We start from the raw sequence: 16,898 nt of genomic DNA, 5'->3' as shown, positions 1-16,898 counted from the left end.
GTACAATTCAGTGTTTTTTGTATTTACAGATATGTGCGACCACCACTGCAGTCACTTTTAGAACATTTTCATCACCCCACACCCTGACAGTCACCCCCTATCCTCCTGCCCCAGCCCCTGACATTCAACAATCGATTTCCAGTCTCTATGGATTTACCTCTTCTGCACACTTCATACGAGTGGAATCATGTAATATGTGGTCCTTTGTGACTACCTCCTTTCACTAGTATAATGTTTTGAAGATCCATCCATGCTGTACGGTGTTCCCATACTTAATTGGTTGTTATTGGAGAATAATATTCCTTTTGGATGGACGTAACCCCTTTTGTACATTCATTGATGGGCATTTGGGTTGTTTCCTTTTTTTACTATTACGAATAACGCTGCTATGAACATTCACATACAAGTTTCTATGGGGACATCTGCTTTCATTTCTCTGGGGCATGTACCTCACATTTGAATTCCTGGGTCACATGGTTCCTCTGTGCTTACCCTTCTGAAGAACTTTCCAAAGCGACTGCATCATCTGACACCCCCCCAGCAGGGAATGAGATTCCATTTCTTCTGTATCCTCATCAGCACTTGTTACTTTGTCTCTTACTTAGACATCCTAGTGATGTGAAATGGTATCTCATTGTGGTTTCAATTGCATTTCCCTGACGGCCAGTGGTGGTTGAGCATCTCTTCATGTACTTATTGGCCCTTTGTATATCTTCTTTGGAGAAATGTCTGTTTAGATTTTTCGCCCATTTTTATTTGAACTATTTGTCTTTTATAATTACATCGTAAGAGATCTTTATATACTCTAGATACAATTTCCTTATCAGATACTTGATTTGCAAAATATTTTTCCCATTCTCTGGGTTGTCTTTTCACTTTCTTGGGGGTGTCTTTTAAATCTCAAAAGTTTTCAATTTTAGGGAGTCCATTTTATCTATTTTTTTCTTCTTTTCCTATGCTTTTGATGACATATCTAAGAAAGCATTGCCTAATCCACATTCACAAAGAAGTACATGTGTGTTTTCTTCTAAGAATTTTATACTTTTATGCTTTTCTTTGGGTCTTTGATCCATTTTATGTTCATTTTTGCATACAGTGTGAGATAGGGGTACGACTTCATTCTTATGCAGGTAGAAATCTGGTTGTCTCAGCACGTTTTATAGAAAAGACTATTCTTTCCCTAAACACTCTTGGCACCTGTACCAGAAATGAATTGGCCATAGATGTATAGGTTTATTTCTGGGCTCCCAATTCTATTCCATTAGTCTATATGTCTATCCTTATACCAGAGTCACACTGTTTTGATTACTGTAACTTTTTAGCAAGTTTTGGAATTGGGAAGTGTGAGTCCCCCAACTTTGTTCTTCTTTTGCAAGATGGTTTTAGCTATCTGGGGCCCATTGAATTTCCACTGAATTTAAGGATTGGTTCTTCCACTTCTGCAAAATCACCGGCAGGAATTTCCATAAAGATTGCATTGAATCTGTGGGTCACTTTTGATAGTTTTGAATTCTTAAAAATATTAAGTCTTCCAATCCATGAATATAGGATGTCTTTCCATTTCTTTAGGTCTTTTTAAATTTCTTTCGGCACTGCTTTCTCATGCTCAGTGTACAAACCTTTTACCTCCTTGGTTAAATGTAGATACAGGTATTTTATTCTTTTAGATGTTATTGTAATTGGAATAGCTTTCCTAATTTCCTTTTTGGAAACTGTTCATTGCTCATATGTAGAAACACAACTGATTTTTGTGTTTTGATCTTGTATCCTGCAAATTTGGGGTTGTACAAAAAACCCAAATGAACTTTTAGGACAACCCAATAGTTCTGTCTTATAGTTTTGCCAAGATTTTCTGTTTCTTCTCAAAGTAATTTGTGTGTTTCTTTGAGTTTGTCCATTTCATCTAGGTTATGTAATTTTCTGGCATACAAAAATTGTTCTTTGTATTCCCTTATAATCCTTCTTATTTATATAAGGTTAGTAGTAATCCGCCACTTTGGTTTCTGATTTTAGAAATTTGAGTGTTTTTTTTTCTTTTCAGTCTAGCTAAAGGTTTGTCAGTTTTATTGATCTTTTGAAGAACCAACTTTTTTTAAACATCTTTATTGGAGTATAATTGTTTTAAAATGTTGTGTTAGTTTCTGCTTTATAACAAAGTGAATCAGTTATACATATACATATGTTCCCATATCTCTTCCCTCTTGCATCTCCCTCCCACCCTCCCTATCCCACCTCTCTAGGTGGTCACAAAGCACCGAGCTGATCTCCCTGTGCTATGCGGCTGCTTCCCACTAGCTATCTATTTTGCATTTGATAGTGTATATATGTCCATGCCACTCTCTCACTTTGTCACAGCTTACCCTTCCCCCTCCCCATATCCTCAAGTCCATTCTCTCTGTGTCTTTATTTCCGTCTTACCCCTAGGTTCTTCATGCATTTTTTTCCCTTAGATTCCATATATATGTGTTAGCATACGGTATTTGTCTTTCTCTTTCTGACTTACTTCACTCTGTATGACAGACTCTAGGTCCATCCACCTCACTACAAATAACTCAATTTTGTTTCTTTTTATGGCTGAGTAATATTCCATTGTATATATGTGCCACATCTTCTTTATCCATTCATCCAATGATGGACACTTAGGTTGCTTCCATCTCCTGGCTGTTGTAAATAGAGCTGCAGTGAACATTTTGGTACATGACTCTTTTTGAATTATGGTTTTCTCAGGGTATATGCCCAGTAGTGGTATTGCTGGGTCATATGGTAGTTCTATTTGTAGTTTTTTAAGGAACCTCCATACCGTTCTCCATAGTGGCTGTACCAATTCACATTCCCACCAGCAGTGCAAGAGTGTTCCCTTTTCTCCACACCCTCTCCAGCATTTATTGTTTCTAGATTTTTTGATGATGGCCATTCTGACTGGTGTGAGATGATATCTCATTGTAGTTTTGATTTTCATTTCTCTCATGATTAATGATGTTGAGCATTCTTTCATGTGTTTGTTGGCAATCTGTATATCTTCTTTGGAGAAATGTCTATTTAGGTCTTCTGCCCATTTTTGGATTGGGTTGTTTGTTTTTTTGCTATTGAGCTGCATGAGCTGCTTATAAATTTTGGAGATTAATCCTTTGTCAGTTGCTTCATTTGCAAATATTTTCTCCCATTCTGAGGGTTGTCTTTTGGTCTTGTTTATGGTTTCCTTTGCTGTGCAAAAGCTTTGAAGTTTCATTAGGTCCCATTTGTTTATTTTTGTTTTTATTTCCATTTCTCTAGGAGGTGGGTCAAAAAGGATCCTGCTGTTATTTATGTCATAGAGTGTTCTGCCTGTGTTTTCCTCTAAGAATTTGATAGTTTCTGGCCTTACATTTAGGTCTTTAATCCATTTTGAGCTTATTCTTGTGTATGGTGTTAGGGAGTGTTCTAATCTCATACATTTACATGTACCTATCCAGTTTCCCCAGCACCACTTATTGAAGAGGGTGTCCTTTCTCCACTGTACATTCCTGCCTCCTTTATCAAAGATAAGGTGACCATATGTGCATGGGTTTATCTCTGGGCTTTCTATCCTGTTCCATTGATGTATCTTTCTGTTTTTGTGCCAGTACCATACTGTCTTGATTACTGTAGCTTTGTAGTATAGTCTGAAGTCAGGGAGCCTGATGCCTCCAGCTCCATTTTTCGTTCTCAAGATTGCCTTGGCTATTCGGGGTCTTTTGTGTTTCCATACAAATTGTGAAATTTTTTGTTCTAGTTCTGTGAAAAATGCCAGTGGTAGTTTGATAGGGATTGCATTGAATCTGTAGATTGCTTTGGATAGTAGAGTCATTTTCACAATGTTGATTCTTCCAATCCAAGAACATGGTATATGTCTCCATCTATTTGTATCATCTTTAATTTCTTTCATCAGTGTCTTATAATTTTCTGCATACAGGTCTTTTGTCTCCTTAGGTAGGTTTACTCCTAGATATTTTATTCTTTTTTTGCAATGGTAAATGGGAGTGTTTTCTTAATTTCACTTTCAGATTTTTCATCATTAGTGTATAGGAATGCCAGGGATTTCTGTGCATTAATTTTGTGTCCTGCTACTTTACCAGATTCATTGATTAGCTCTAGTAGTTTTCTGGTAGCATCTTTAGGATTCTCTATGTATAGTATCATGTCATCTGCAAACAGTGACAGCTTTACTTCTTCTTTTCCAATTTGGATTCCTTTTATTTCCTTTTCTTCTCTGATTGCTGTGGCTAAAACTTCCAAAACTATGTTGAATAAGAGTGGTGAGAGTGGGCAACTTTGTCTTGTTCCTGATCTTAGTGGAAATGGTTTCAGTTTTTCACCATTGAGGATGATGTTGGCTATGGGTTTGTCATATATGGCCTTTATTATGTTGAGGAAAGTTCCCTCTATGCCTACTTTCTGCAGGGTTTTTATCTTAAATGGGTGCTGAATTTTGTCGAAAGCTTTCTCTGCATCTACTGAGTTGATCGTATGGTTTTTCTCTTTCATTTCTTAATATGGTGTATCACGTTGATTGATTTGTGTATATAGAAGATTTCACTGATTCTCTGTATTGTTTCTTATTTCATTTATTCCCACTCTAAACTTTATTATTTCCTTCCTCCTGCTAGCTTTAGATTTAGTTTTCAATTTCTATCTATGTGAATTTGAAGATCAGGTTTTGAATTTTGACAGAGAAGCCAGTTGGGGGTTTGATGGGGATTCTGTTGAATCTGTAGGGCATTTGGGGGAATATTCCCATGTTAACCATTTTAATTCTTCCAATTTATGAATATAGCATATCTTTATTTTTTATTGAACTATAGTTGATTTATAATGTTGTGTTAATTTCTGCTGTACAGCTAAGTGATTCAGTTATGCATTCTTTTTTGGGTATATCTTTCCATTTACTTAGAGCATCATTAATTTCTTTCAGCAATATTTTGTAGCTGTCAGGATACAAATCTTGAACTTTTCTGTTTAATTTTTGAGGAAACTTTTTAAAAGGAGCTTCAGATGGGCTCCTTTTGACATGGTGGGCCCCATATTTAATACCTTCACACGTTACATACAGGAACAGGTCCACTTGGCTCTTTCTTTCTCGGTTCCCTGACCTGCACTTGTGTCGCAAGGTCCTGGCGAGATGGCCAGGTGGCCTGCGGCTCTGAGGAGTCATGAAGGGAAGTGGGATGAGCTAATGCTGCTGGGGCCAGCGGGGAGGACACAGAGGTGGGGAGGAGGACAAGTCAGCACACAAAGGGAGCGGTGGTTCCAGGGACCACCAGGGAGGCCTCACTGCTTTGCACCAGATCCAGCTGAAATTTCTGAGGAAATGTTGATAAGTTCCACTAGTTTGGGGAAAATACATCCTTCTTTATTGAGCAAGCAACACCGTGGCCCACTGGATAAAGTTTCTGCCCCTTTATTTTGTCTTCCTTGGGTTCTTTCTGTTTAGTTCAGCGGCCCTCTCCCTCCTACAGGATTTTCCTTCCCAAGTGAGGGCAGGGGCAAGTGACACAGTGGAAGGTCTGTCCCTCCCCCTGATGGGGGATAAAATCAGAGGCAGATGCAGGCAGGCAGGCAGCTGAGATGTAAGTGAGCCTCTGGCAGAGGGAGACAAAGCTGGTTTCCTTGGGAGAAGGTCCTCCAAGCACCCACAGTGGGGTGGGGGAGGGCCTGGCCATGCCTGTCTGTACCCGGAGGCAGGGGCCTCCACGCTTTCCCCAAACACCTTGACCTGGGCCCCTTGCCGCAGTGTGTGTCCAGCCTGGGTGGCTCAGGCTGGGCTTGGTGTTGGAACCACGAGCCTGGTTTAACCAGAAAGGGCACAGGGGCCCCCTCCATCCTCCCCATCCATCAGCAGCCCAGAGCTGGGATGCTGGGGTTCCGATGCAGCTCTGATATGAGAGTGTACGTGTGCATGTGTGTGTCTATGTGTGGTGCCACCTGGGGAACCTTGCCCAACTGCCCTGCTAACCTTGGCCCCCTCAGCCTGCATTGGGGACAGGCTCTGCTTCCAGGGGGCTGCCAGGAGGGTAAAGCCTGTGACATGACCCACGCACAGTGAGCACTCCATCACATTAGCTGTATTTTAAAAGGTTTCATTCCACCACTCAAAATATATTTTTTAGACTGGGTATGCCAACAGTCTCATGAAATCCAGCAGTAAAATGTGCATTTACATTCTAGTTTGAATTTGGGGAGACAGTTAATGACTAATGATGATAATTGCTGTTTTCTTTTGCTTAATAACAAAAGAGGGTTCAGTGAATAGCTGTAAATGAGGAAGCTAAGACGCCTTCTGCATTTTGTGTTTGTTACCTCACTTTCACAAAGAGAAACTACCAGCCTCTTAGGTATCTGTTATGTTATGTAGACTTATTAAAAAACCTATAGAGTACAAGCCCTCATTATATGTTTGGGTATCACCATTATTTCCGGCAGATTATTATCCTGTGTGTTGTCATTGTTTTATTTTTGAGAGGTAATGTGTAAGCTTCCACGCATATGTTAGGGAATTCAAGGGAAATGACAATATTATCAACATGTGGCATAATCACATTTAATTCATTTCAGTTAAACTTTTCTCTTTTATGCTGTCCCTTTATGGAGCCACATTCATAGTGTAGCTTGCAGGCTAAACATTAGGTAGAAATGGGATACGTGAGTGGAGCAGTAATGGGCCGGCTTTTTAATATGGAGGAAGATTAGAATTGTATTAAATTACATGTTAATGGAAAAATAAAACAAAAGATAATAGAATGCCAACTTTATGCTGCTGTAAAGTCTAGATTACAGAATGCAGTTTTTGCTGTTTATCAATTGAATACTGAATTTCCTTGGAAAACTCGCTTTTAATTATATTAAAATATAATCTAAAACATCCTTTCGTGATATATTGAAGTGCTCTAGTTATAATTTGGCTGTTGAGACGGACAGGCACTGCGTAGCTATTATGGGATGGCCACTCCCATGAGACAGCGAAGCACCTCACACTGGGATGAAGCAAAGCTCTGTTTGGAGATAAAGGGCCCACGGACCCTGGAACTGGGGACCGTTTGCTGTGAACATGCAGGAGAGAGTGAGAGACAGCCCCTTGGGATCCTCAGAAAAGGTTTACTTTCTCTCCTGCTGTCAGTCGCTCCCAGGTAGGTCTTGCCCCTAACTTCTCAGGGAGCCGTGAAACTGGGTCCCTTTCTTATAATACATCCCCATATCTGAGCTGGCCTGACAAGTGGCAGTTCTGGAGCCTGAAAAGGGGACCTTTGGAACCCACACTGGTGTCAAACCCAAGTCCGTGTGTCAGATGCACAGTGAGGCCAAACAAATCGAAAGGTCGGAGTTTGGAGCAGTGGAAGGTTCACTGATCCAGAGGCAACAACCAAGAAGATGGGAGACGTAGGTTTGTCTCTGATCCGTGTTACTGGCTGGCCTGAGCATAATGTTTTTAAAGGCAACCTCTGGGGTGAGGGCTGCAGGGACCGTGACTTGCTTCTGCTGGGTCGGTGGTGAGGCAACGGGGTGATGCTCCAGAAATCTCAATCCTCAACCTCCTGATTCCGACCCATCTGGGGTCTCAGCCTGTGTAGTTTCTCTCCTCCACCCAGGCAAGGGTCTTAGTTTCTGCAGAACAGCCCCAAGATATGTGTCAGATGGTAGGTACATCCCTCGAGGAGGAACTAGGACTCTGTTTTATCACTGAACTATTGTTTAATCTCTCATTACCTTTCTTGCTTGACTGATTTTCCTTGATTTCTGCAATTCCCTCACTTCCCTAACTAGTAACTGCTTGAGTCTGCTCTTTGGGACTTGGGGAAGGCCTAGGAAACGAAAGCCTTTTTCTACCAGCAAGAAATGGGGGACACAGCACGGCCTGTGTACCTGGGGGGCCCCATGGGGTCCTGCTCCATTTCCACACCTTGGACCAGTTGTTGGGCCAGTGTCCTTGGCAGGCGTGGATCACCGGGAGAGCTGGGTTGGCGGTCATCAGGGAGAAGCCTCATGTCTCTCAGCTTTCTTCCCTGTTTCCCACAGTGGCCCTTGGAGGCCACTTTGGGGGTCAGGGTGGGTGGCTCTGTGCGTGTCTCAGGCGAGGCTTTGTGAGTTAAGGGTGAGTCGGGGACACTCTTGGTGGAGGAGGACAGTGGTGCCGAGGCGGGCAGTGGCCCTGGGGAGAGGGTGTTGGACACTGTGGTGGGTCGGGGCTCAGACAGCTTCCTTCCTGAGGAGACGAGGCTCTCACGCGTTGAGAAGGTCCCCTTGTCCCTTTCTGGACCCTCAGCCTGAGGACAGCGCACAGGGGCCCCAGGCATTGCCTGAACTGTGGTGGATGGTGCTGGAGCCGAGTCTCAGAGAGCAAATCCTGGAGAAAGCACCCCAGCCTGGGTAGCAGAGCGTGGAGGGGACCTGCGGAGGACTTTTTAGAAGGAGCAGCAGTTTGACGTGACAGAGCACAGGGTACTTCCCAGGACAGCTGAGAGATGAACCTAGAGTGAGGGGCTCTGCCGGCGTATCTGGTCACCACGCAGCTCGGAGCATCCACTCTGGGCCTGGCACGGGGCTGGGTCCAGCTGGTAGCCTCAGGGAGCCTGCCATCCTGAGTCTGTGTTTCCTGTGCATGCTATAGTATATGCATATTATATACAAATATATGCATTACGTATACATGTTATGTGTGCCTATTATACACTATAATACAGAAGCTATTTCCTGTGTATATTATATGCATGCTATATACTATATATGCATCTTATATATGAGTATATGCACTACATATACATGTTATATGCGCATATTATACACTGTAATAGGATCTATTTCCTCTATATATTACACACATACTATATACTGTACATGCATGTTATATACAAATATATGCATTATACATACATGCTATACGTGCATATTATACACTCTAATAGGATCTATTTCCTCTATATATTATACACATACTATATATGCATTTTATATATGGATATATGCATTATATATACATGCTATAAATGCATAGTGTATACTATAATAGTCTGTATTTCCGGTATACATTTCATTACATGCCATACGTGCATATTATGTACTATATATGTATACTATATACCAGTGGTCCCCAACCTTTTTGGCACCAGGGACCAGTTTTGTAGAAGACAATTTTTCCACAGATGGGGGAGGAGGGGGGATGGGGATAGTTTCAGGATGATTCAAGTGCATTACATTTATTGTGCACTTTATTTCTATTATTAGTACATTGTAATAGATAATGAAATAATTATACAACTCACCATAATGCAGAATCAGTGAGAGCCCTGAGCTTGTTTTCACTTGCTACTCACTGATAGGGTTTTGATATGAGTCTGCAAGCAATTGATTTATTATGGTCTCTGTGCAGTCAGACCTCTCTGCTGATGATAATCTGCATTTGCAGCCGCTCCCCAGCACTAGCATCACCGCCTCAGCTCCACCCCAGATCATCAGGCACTAGATCCTCATAGAGTACGCCACCTAGATCCCTCACACGTGCGGTTCACGGTAGGGTTCGCGCTCCTATGAGAATCTAATGCCGCTGCTGATCTGACAGTAGGAGGAGCCCAGGCAGTAATGCGAGCGATGGGGAGCGGCTGTAAATATAGATGAAGCTTCCCTGGCTCACCAGCCGCTCACCTCCTGCTGTGCCACCCAGTTCTTAACAGGCCATGGACCGGTAGCTGTCTGTGGCCCAGGGGTTGGGGACCCCTGCTATATACTATAATAGTCTGTATTTCCTGTATATATTATATGCATACTATGTACAATGTACGCATATTATATACAATGTATGCATATTATATATGATATATGCATTATGTGTACATACTATATATGCATATCATATGCTATAATAGAGTCTATTTCCTTTATATATTATGTGCAAATTACATACTATATATACATATCCTATATGGATATATGCATTATACATACATAGTATATAGGCATATCATATGCTATAATAGAGTCTGTATTTCCTGTATAGATTATATTAGATGCACATTATATACTAGGTATGCATATTCTATATGGATATGTGCATTATGCATACATAGTATATAGGCATATCATATGCTATAATAGAGTCTGTGTCTCCTGCATCTGTTTGGTGACCAGTTGGAAGCAACAGAAGCAGAGACGCTGGGACATCAGGAAGCAGAAGTGGAGCAAGGGGCCTCTCTAGCAAAGCCTGGAATCCAATAAACCCTGGACTTTGTACGTGCTGACCCAAGAGACTTGAACATGGTAACAATTACAATCATAACGTAGCTAAAAATAATCATTGAGCGTGTCCTCCTCCTGGACCTCTGCTTGTTGCCAGCACACAGTTGAGGTGACAGAAGCCTGCCGAGAGTCCCACGCTAGTGCCGGCAGAACTGGGACCCTAACCCTAACTAGTCCAGGCCCAGAGGCCCCCGTTTCGACCGCTGAGCTCAGCTGCCTTCCTACCAGGACACCCAGCAGCCGCAAACCCAGCATCCTGCAGAGGTCAGCTCTGGTGGTTCGAGGGTCTGTGTTTAATAGTGCAGCTCACAAAATCAGACCTTTTTTTCCTGACGTTTCTAAGTAGCATCGTACAGCTCAAAATCAACAATCTGAAATAGGAAGTCAGGACAGCCTGGTTCCACCCTCGTGTTGACGCGGACGGTGGCCTTGAGAAAGTCACCTCCGCTGCTCGCCTGCATGGTGAGGACACAGCTTTAAATGATTCATGACCAACACCCTAGCACGTGGTGCGTCAGCCCACAGGCAGCATCACTGATGAAATACCAGGTGTGATTTCTCAGATTTCTTAAACTGAACCACAACACGCAAGTCTAGTTGAAATGTAACTTCTTTTTTTCCCCCAAATTGTTCATTTGTTTAACACCACAAAATCTCGCCGTCAAGAGACCTGATGAATGTATTAGGCATTAAGTATTCGTAGTTGTCGAACCACACTGGGGAATATCGAAGTTACTTTTAATGCTCTTATACTTTGGAGGAGGCGATGTGGTATAAAACAATGATCGTTCACTTGAGCGTCCAGACCAGGAGTGGCCACGGGATACAAATAGTCCACGTGTAGAGGGAAGGGTGTCAAGCGAGGGCTTCCGTCCGTGTTCGCACCGAGTCTGACATGGTGCTCCTGTGTTCTCTCAACAGACCAGCCGCTCTCATGGTCCCCGACTCCGCACTTCAATGAAGACAGGTACTCCCCTGCGCTGAGGACCATGAAAGGCTTGTCCGGGAGTCGGAACCCGCCCCCGCTGTGCTCCGGCCACACCTGTGGCCTGACGCCCCCCGAGGACTGCGAGCACAGCCACGGCCACCTGCACCGTGGCCCGGAGGCGCGGCAGCCCTACCTGCTCAGCCCGGCCGAGAGCTGCCCGATGGAGCATCACCGCTGCTCCCCGCGGACCTCCGTCCACTCCGACTGCGTGATGCTGCCGGTGGCGCTGGGAGACCACGTGTCCAGCAGCACCTTTCCCCGGATGCACTACAGCTCCCACTACGACACCAGGGATGACTGCGCCGTGGCCCACGCTGGCGCCAAGACCAACAGGATCCCGGCCAACCTGCTGGACCAGTTCGAGAAGCAGCTGCCCCTGCACAGGGACGGCTTCCACACGCTGCAGTACCAGCGCACCTCCGCGGCTGCCGAGCAGCGCAGTGAGAGCCCCGGCCGCATCCGGCACCTGGTCCACTCCGTGCAGAAGCTCTTCACCAAGTCCCACTCCCTGGAGGGCTCGTCCAAGGGCCACGTCAACGGCACCAAGGGGGACGGCCGGGCGGACGAGCACGCCCACGGCCACCACGCCAAGCACGGCAAACGGAGTAAGAGCCGGGAGCGCAAGGGCGAGGGCCGGCACCGCTCGGGGCTCAGCAGCTGGTGGAGTTCGGACGACAACCTGGACAGTGACAGCACCTACCGAGCCTCCAGTGTGCTCAGCCGTCACCCCGCCGACCCCGCGGCCCACTGCTACCCCGACGCGCTGCCCGGCCCCTTCGGGGACCTGTCGCTGAGGATTTCCAAGAGCAACAGCGACGTCAAGTGCTCAGCCTGCGAGGGCCTGGCCCTGGCGCCGGACGCCAAGTACATGAAGCGCAGCTCCTGGTCCACGCTCACGGTGAGCCAGGCCAAGGAGGCCTACCGCAAGAGCTCCCTGCACCTGGACAAGCCGCTGGGGCCCCCGGAGCTGAAGCCACCACTGCGGCCCTGCCACTACCTGCAGGTAAGGAAGGGCACCGCGCGCCGTCTCGGCAGGCCGAGTGGGGAGGGCCCAGGAGGACCCCCTGTCCTTCCTCCAGACCGTAGCCCTGGGTACGACGGGCCAGTCCTCAGATGCCTCTAAGGCTGCAGGATGTAGCACTGGCTGCAAACGTGTGTCAGCCCATGGTAGTACTTTCCCATTTGAAAGTGGCTGGTTTGGTCCAGGAGTGAACTTGAGTGAGTTCACGGGCCTTACCCAACAGTAGCATCTTTAAGCCAAGGAGCATGATTATGGAAACCACATGCATTCCCCTGGGGTGTGGATGAAATACATTCACCAAAGGCAAAAACAGATTAAAGGCAGTGGCTGGCTGGAGGTGGCATATTGTGAATTCTCTGTTTTAGATCATTCCCTTCTCTGGGCCTCCTAACCATGCCACCCCCGAGGGAGCTAGGGGAATGCCACCCACTGAGAGGCACCCACCCCTTTTAAGAGGCCTCTGCAATAACTTCTGTTAGCTAACAGTCCTGTTAGCAAAGCTGGAAAGTCTGAAGTTTTCCTTCAGTGTATGTATAATTTGTATTCCAATTCTCAATCCCTTCGACTTGGCCGACAGCAGTTGCTGTAGGCTGTGCTCTGGATTAGAGAAATCCTCACGGAATAATGAGTAATAGCACTAAATGCTGGCTGAGTCATCAGACGGTCAATTAATGGAACAGATAAACAACTGTGAATCTCTTCGGGCGTCAGGTGGCTGCAAATCATTTTAGCAATTCCAATTGCCATCCTGGAACATGGTCCAAAACCCAGTGGTTCTGTTTTCAAAGGAAATGCTAACCGAATTGCTTTTATAGGAAGATTTATTCAAGGAGGCAAATTGGCAGATGGATAAAATATTATTTTTGTAGCAATGGGAGAGACTTAAATTTTGCTTGTAGTTAGCAAATGCCAGTGATATATAAATATGAAATTTTTACCTGTACATCTCTAAAGAAATATGACAAATCCATCCAGGGCCCAGTCTAGTCATTGTGAGAGAAGCAAAACTCTCCTGTTTGTGTCCGTGTTTGGACCTGGGAAATCTCCAATGCAGTGTTCCCTGAGCACATCAGGATGGACTTACAGCTGGGGTATGGGGCCCCTGGGTGCCTGACTCAGTGACCTGACTTTTCCACGACACTTCTTGGGGCACCTCGTACCCCTCAGGGCCTCCCTCTCAAACGTTTTCTGTCACCTCTCCACTTACCGGACATCTGCTAATCATGGAAACTAGTAATCCGTTACAAAGGCAAGAGTGCAACACAATGAGCCCCAACACTCATCTCCCAGCCCCGGGAACGATCGATTCAGGGCCAGTCTGGTCCCATCACCTCACCTGCCTTCCGGTCCAGGTTATGTTGAAGCAAAGCCCACACAGCCTAGGTAGGTGTTTCTGTATTTATCTCTAAAAGACCCACACTGGAAGGTAAGGGCTCTTCCTTTTGAAACACAACTGCGATGCTATTAAGACATTAAGGAATCACAGTTCTTCAGAGTGTCAATATCTGGTCAATGTCCAGCGTTCCCTGTCTTCTCGCAGTTCTCTCTCACGGTTTGTTGGCATCGGCGTCCAGATCAGGGGCCTGTGCCAGGTGGGGTCACCTGTCCGTGAAAAATCTGTTGGTTTCTCCTCTGTCTCCTTCTCTTTGCTCTCTCTTGCCACCACTGTCCTCCCCAGGGATTTTATTTTAGGGGGTGGTTAGGAACCCATTTGTCTGACGTTCCCCGCAGTCTGGGCTCCGACTGTGGGGTCTCAAGGGGTCACGCAGCCGCATCTCGGGCCCTCGTGTTTGTCAGGCAGTGGTCGGGCCTCCACCATCAGCCCCCCACCCCGCCCGTGGTCCCTCACTGCTAGCGTGAGGGTCACTAAGGACCTCGCCCAGTGGAGCGAGAGGGTCGTCCCTCCAGCCATGGCTCCAGCAAAACCCAGTTTCCAGACTTGGGACCATTCGTCCTTATATGATAGTGTGTGAGAAATGACAAGTGACTGGGTCCCGTGAAAAGTTGTGATTCGGTGGAACAAGCCCCGTGTTAAATAACATCATGCAGGCCCGCAGACCCCCCAGGGCCTCACTCGGAGTGGGCAGTCGTAGACCCAGCCGCGTGGTCCTCGTGAAGGGACACTCTGGAGGCCACTCACGATGTAGCCTCAGAACAGTCTGGACCACGGTCGCCCGCGGTGGGAGCCACATCGCAGGCAGGGCGGCACCACGGGGCCCCAGAGAAACGCGGGTGAGGCGCTCACTCAGGAGACGGGTTCCCACCAAGTGCCCCTCCTCCCCGGGGCCCCACTGGATCACGGTGGGGGGAGATTTGAGGCCAGGAGCATCACAAACTCCACCTCCTTCCCAGGCTCCTTTGTCCTGTTGGGCTAGGACTTCCAGGACCTTCTGCTACAGGGCTTCCCATGCTGACTGCATTACGCTTTCTGGGGAAGGATACGAATCCCTGGATCCTCACCAGCGCAGATTTTATTTCACAGCCAGAAGGTACAGGGATCGGAAGAATTTGTCTGTAGATGCTACCGTAGGAATAAGATTTAAAAGAACAGAAGGGAGAAATAAATGCTCATACGCTTTTCTTTTTCCACCAAAAGCTAGAGAGATTTGGAGCTGAACAAAAGGATTACTTTTCACTTTCACCTTTGGTTTGTACTGAATACATAGTTAACATTAGAGCAAGAGTTTTTATGTTTTTAAGTAGGTCAAAGCAGACAATAGGCAGAATTGAAAGAAAATCATGGTCCTTTTTATTCTTTGAAAGAGCTTGTTTTGGTAGTTTCTCCATCAGCAGACAAAGCGTCTAAGGTCAGAGTGTTAATGAATGTCACGTGAATTGGGCGGGTGACCTGCGGGGGGGTTAGCTCAGGGAACAGGTGGCCCCCTTGTCATGTGCTGCCCTGGGTTCTAGGGACACGAAGGTAGGAAGTGCCCTCCCGGCCCTAATGGGAGGACAGGTGAGGGCAACTGCGTCGTCTAGAGAACGCGGCGGGGACACGTGGGAACATGCCAGGAACGCAGGCCTTGGCCCCAGTCACATCGTACTCCAGCGGCACGTAGCCCGGGGCCATCGCCAGCTCGGTACCGCCTTCTCCCGTCCTGGCCTCCTGGCCTCTCCGCAGGCCTCCTTCACTCTCCCTCCCCCGTTCCTCCCTCGATTGTCTCCGCCCGACTGGTGGTCCAGACCCGCAGGGTCTCTCCTGGCGACTGGGGGTCTTACCCCAGTGTCTGTGCTAATGATGCTGCTGTTCCAAAGGCAGCATGTTGTTTGGTGTTTAGTGCAGGAGGAGTTCCCGTCCCAACATGACCCTCCAGGGAGCCGCCAGAGGGGAGGAACAGAAGGACCGTGGGAGGCGTGAAAAGCTTCCCTCACTTGCGAAGTGTTTCAGCCCCGCACCCGACCTCCACCCGCCGAGGTCCACACGCCCCCGACCTGGGCACCGAGCCTGCCCCACTGTCCTTCGCGGGAAAGGGCTCCAAACGCTGCGTGAGTCGTGAGCATCCTGCATCCCAGAGCGGAAGCTGGGTCATAAAGTGGATGCAGTACGCGGCGTGCGCCCAGAAGTACATCCTACAAACACTGCATTTCCCAGTGACCTTCGTTCAGTGGGTTCTGTTTGTGCTTTAGGAAAACCATCCACCTTTACCAAAGGGGGCCTCTTCTGGTTTCTGCAGTAAGCACTTCAAGGGACCTCAGGCTTCCAGAGCCCTGGACGTGTGCTTCCACGCGATCAGAAGTGAAAGCTGACTTCTAAGAGCTGAGCTCTGAGACTGACCACCTCCCACACCCTGGCTGAAGTGGCCGCCCCAACTGTCCTGAGTGTGTCTCGTGTCCTCGTCCCTCCCTCTGCCTGCATTGCTCTGCTCGCTGGTCTACGATCTGTCTCCCCACCAGGACTCCGCACCCCCGTCACCACATTATTCCTGTGTCTGGTGGGGTCGGACTCGTAATAAAGCCCCGAACGAAGGAAGGAGGAGGCTCGTTGGTCCTGTGATGCCGCAGGAGACCTGGAAGCAGTGAAAAGATACTCAGATGTCGGTTCAACAAAGCCAGCGTCTTTCCAGGCACTGGAGGCATATGGGTGGTTCTGGAATCGGGGTGATCAGGAGGATGGATGAGCCCCAGCCTCTTCTGCTCTCACGGGATCCATGACTCTTCAGGATGGTTGGAATTAGGGCTCATAAAGACCATCCAACTCCAGAAAACCAGTAATTCTGATAAGCTTCTCACAAACTTAATTGCTTCACCCAGTTCCCAGCCCCCCAGAGCCCCGGGGCTGTCCCCGCAGGGAATGGCTGACATCGCGGCCACTAGGAGATTTCTCTGGCCCCTCTGTGGGTTGGGTTACTCCCCAAACCTGCTGAGGTGGCGGGTTCCTTCCCCCGGAGTCCCCGTGGAAACCCTCGTCCCTCTTCCGGGCGCTTCTCACCATCAGTCTCTTGTGTCTCCCCGTGCACGTCCTGGCCAATTTCATCAGCACATAAGACACGCTCACATCGTGGGTCATTTTGCCATCTCTGTTCTTTCGTGACAGTGGACGGGTGGGTCCTGCAGAGCAGTGGCACCCCCTGGGAAGGGTTTGAAAGGAGCCGTTCGCAGAGCACAGGGGAAACCATTACCGTCCTAGGCCTGTGGGCAGGGTCTGGA

At 47.1% G+C, this 16,898-nt stretch overlaps 1 protein-coding gene across 1 annotated transcript in view; it reads left to right on the top strand.

The window, feature by feature from the left end:
* Window positions 1-16,898, top strand: part of DLGAP2 (DLG associated protein 2) — a 150,062-nt gene that overhangs the window by 39,337 nt on the left and 93,827 nt on the right. The window contains exon 2 of the mRNA XM_060085799.1: window positions 11,164-12,233. Within this exon, the coding sequence (XP_059941782.1) occupies window positions 11,232-12,233 (1,002 nt within the window). The 5' untranslated portion in view covers window positions 11,164-11,231. The remainder of the gene's footprint in view (window positions 1-11,163; window positions 12,234-16,898) is intronic.

This window comes from Mesoplodon densirostris, chromosome 20, assembly GCF_025265405.1.
Source record: "Mesoplodon densirostris isolate mMesDen1 chromosome 20, mMesDen1 primary haplotype, whole genome shotgun sequence".
In the NCBI taxonomy this organism is placed as follows: Eukaryota; Metazoa; Chordata; class Mammalia; order Artiodactyla; family Ziphiidae; genus Mesoplodon; species Mesoplodon densirostris.
Note: the sequence above shows the minus strand (reverse complement) of the source record. Positions and strands in the feature narration are given on the sequence as shown.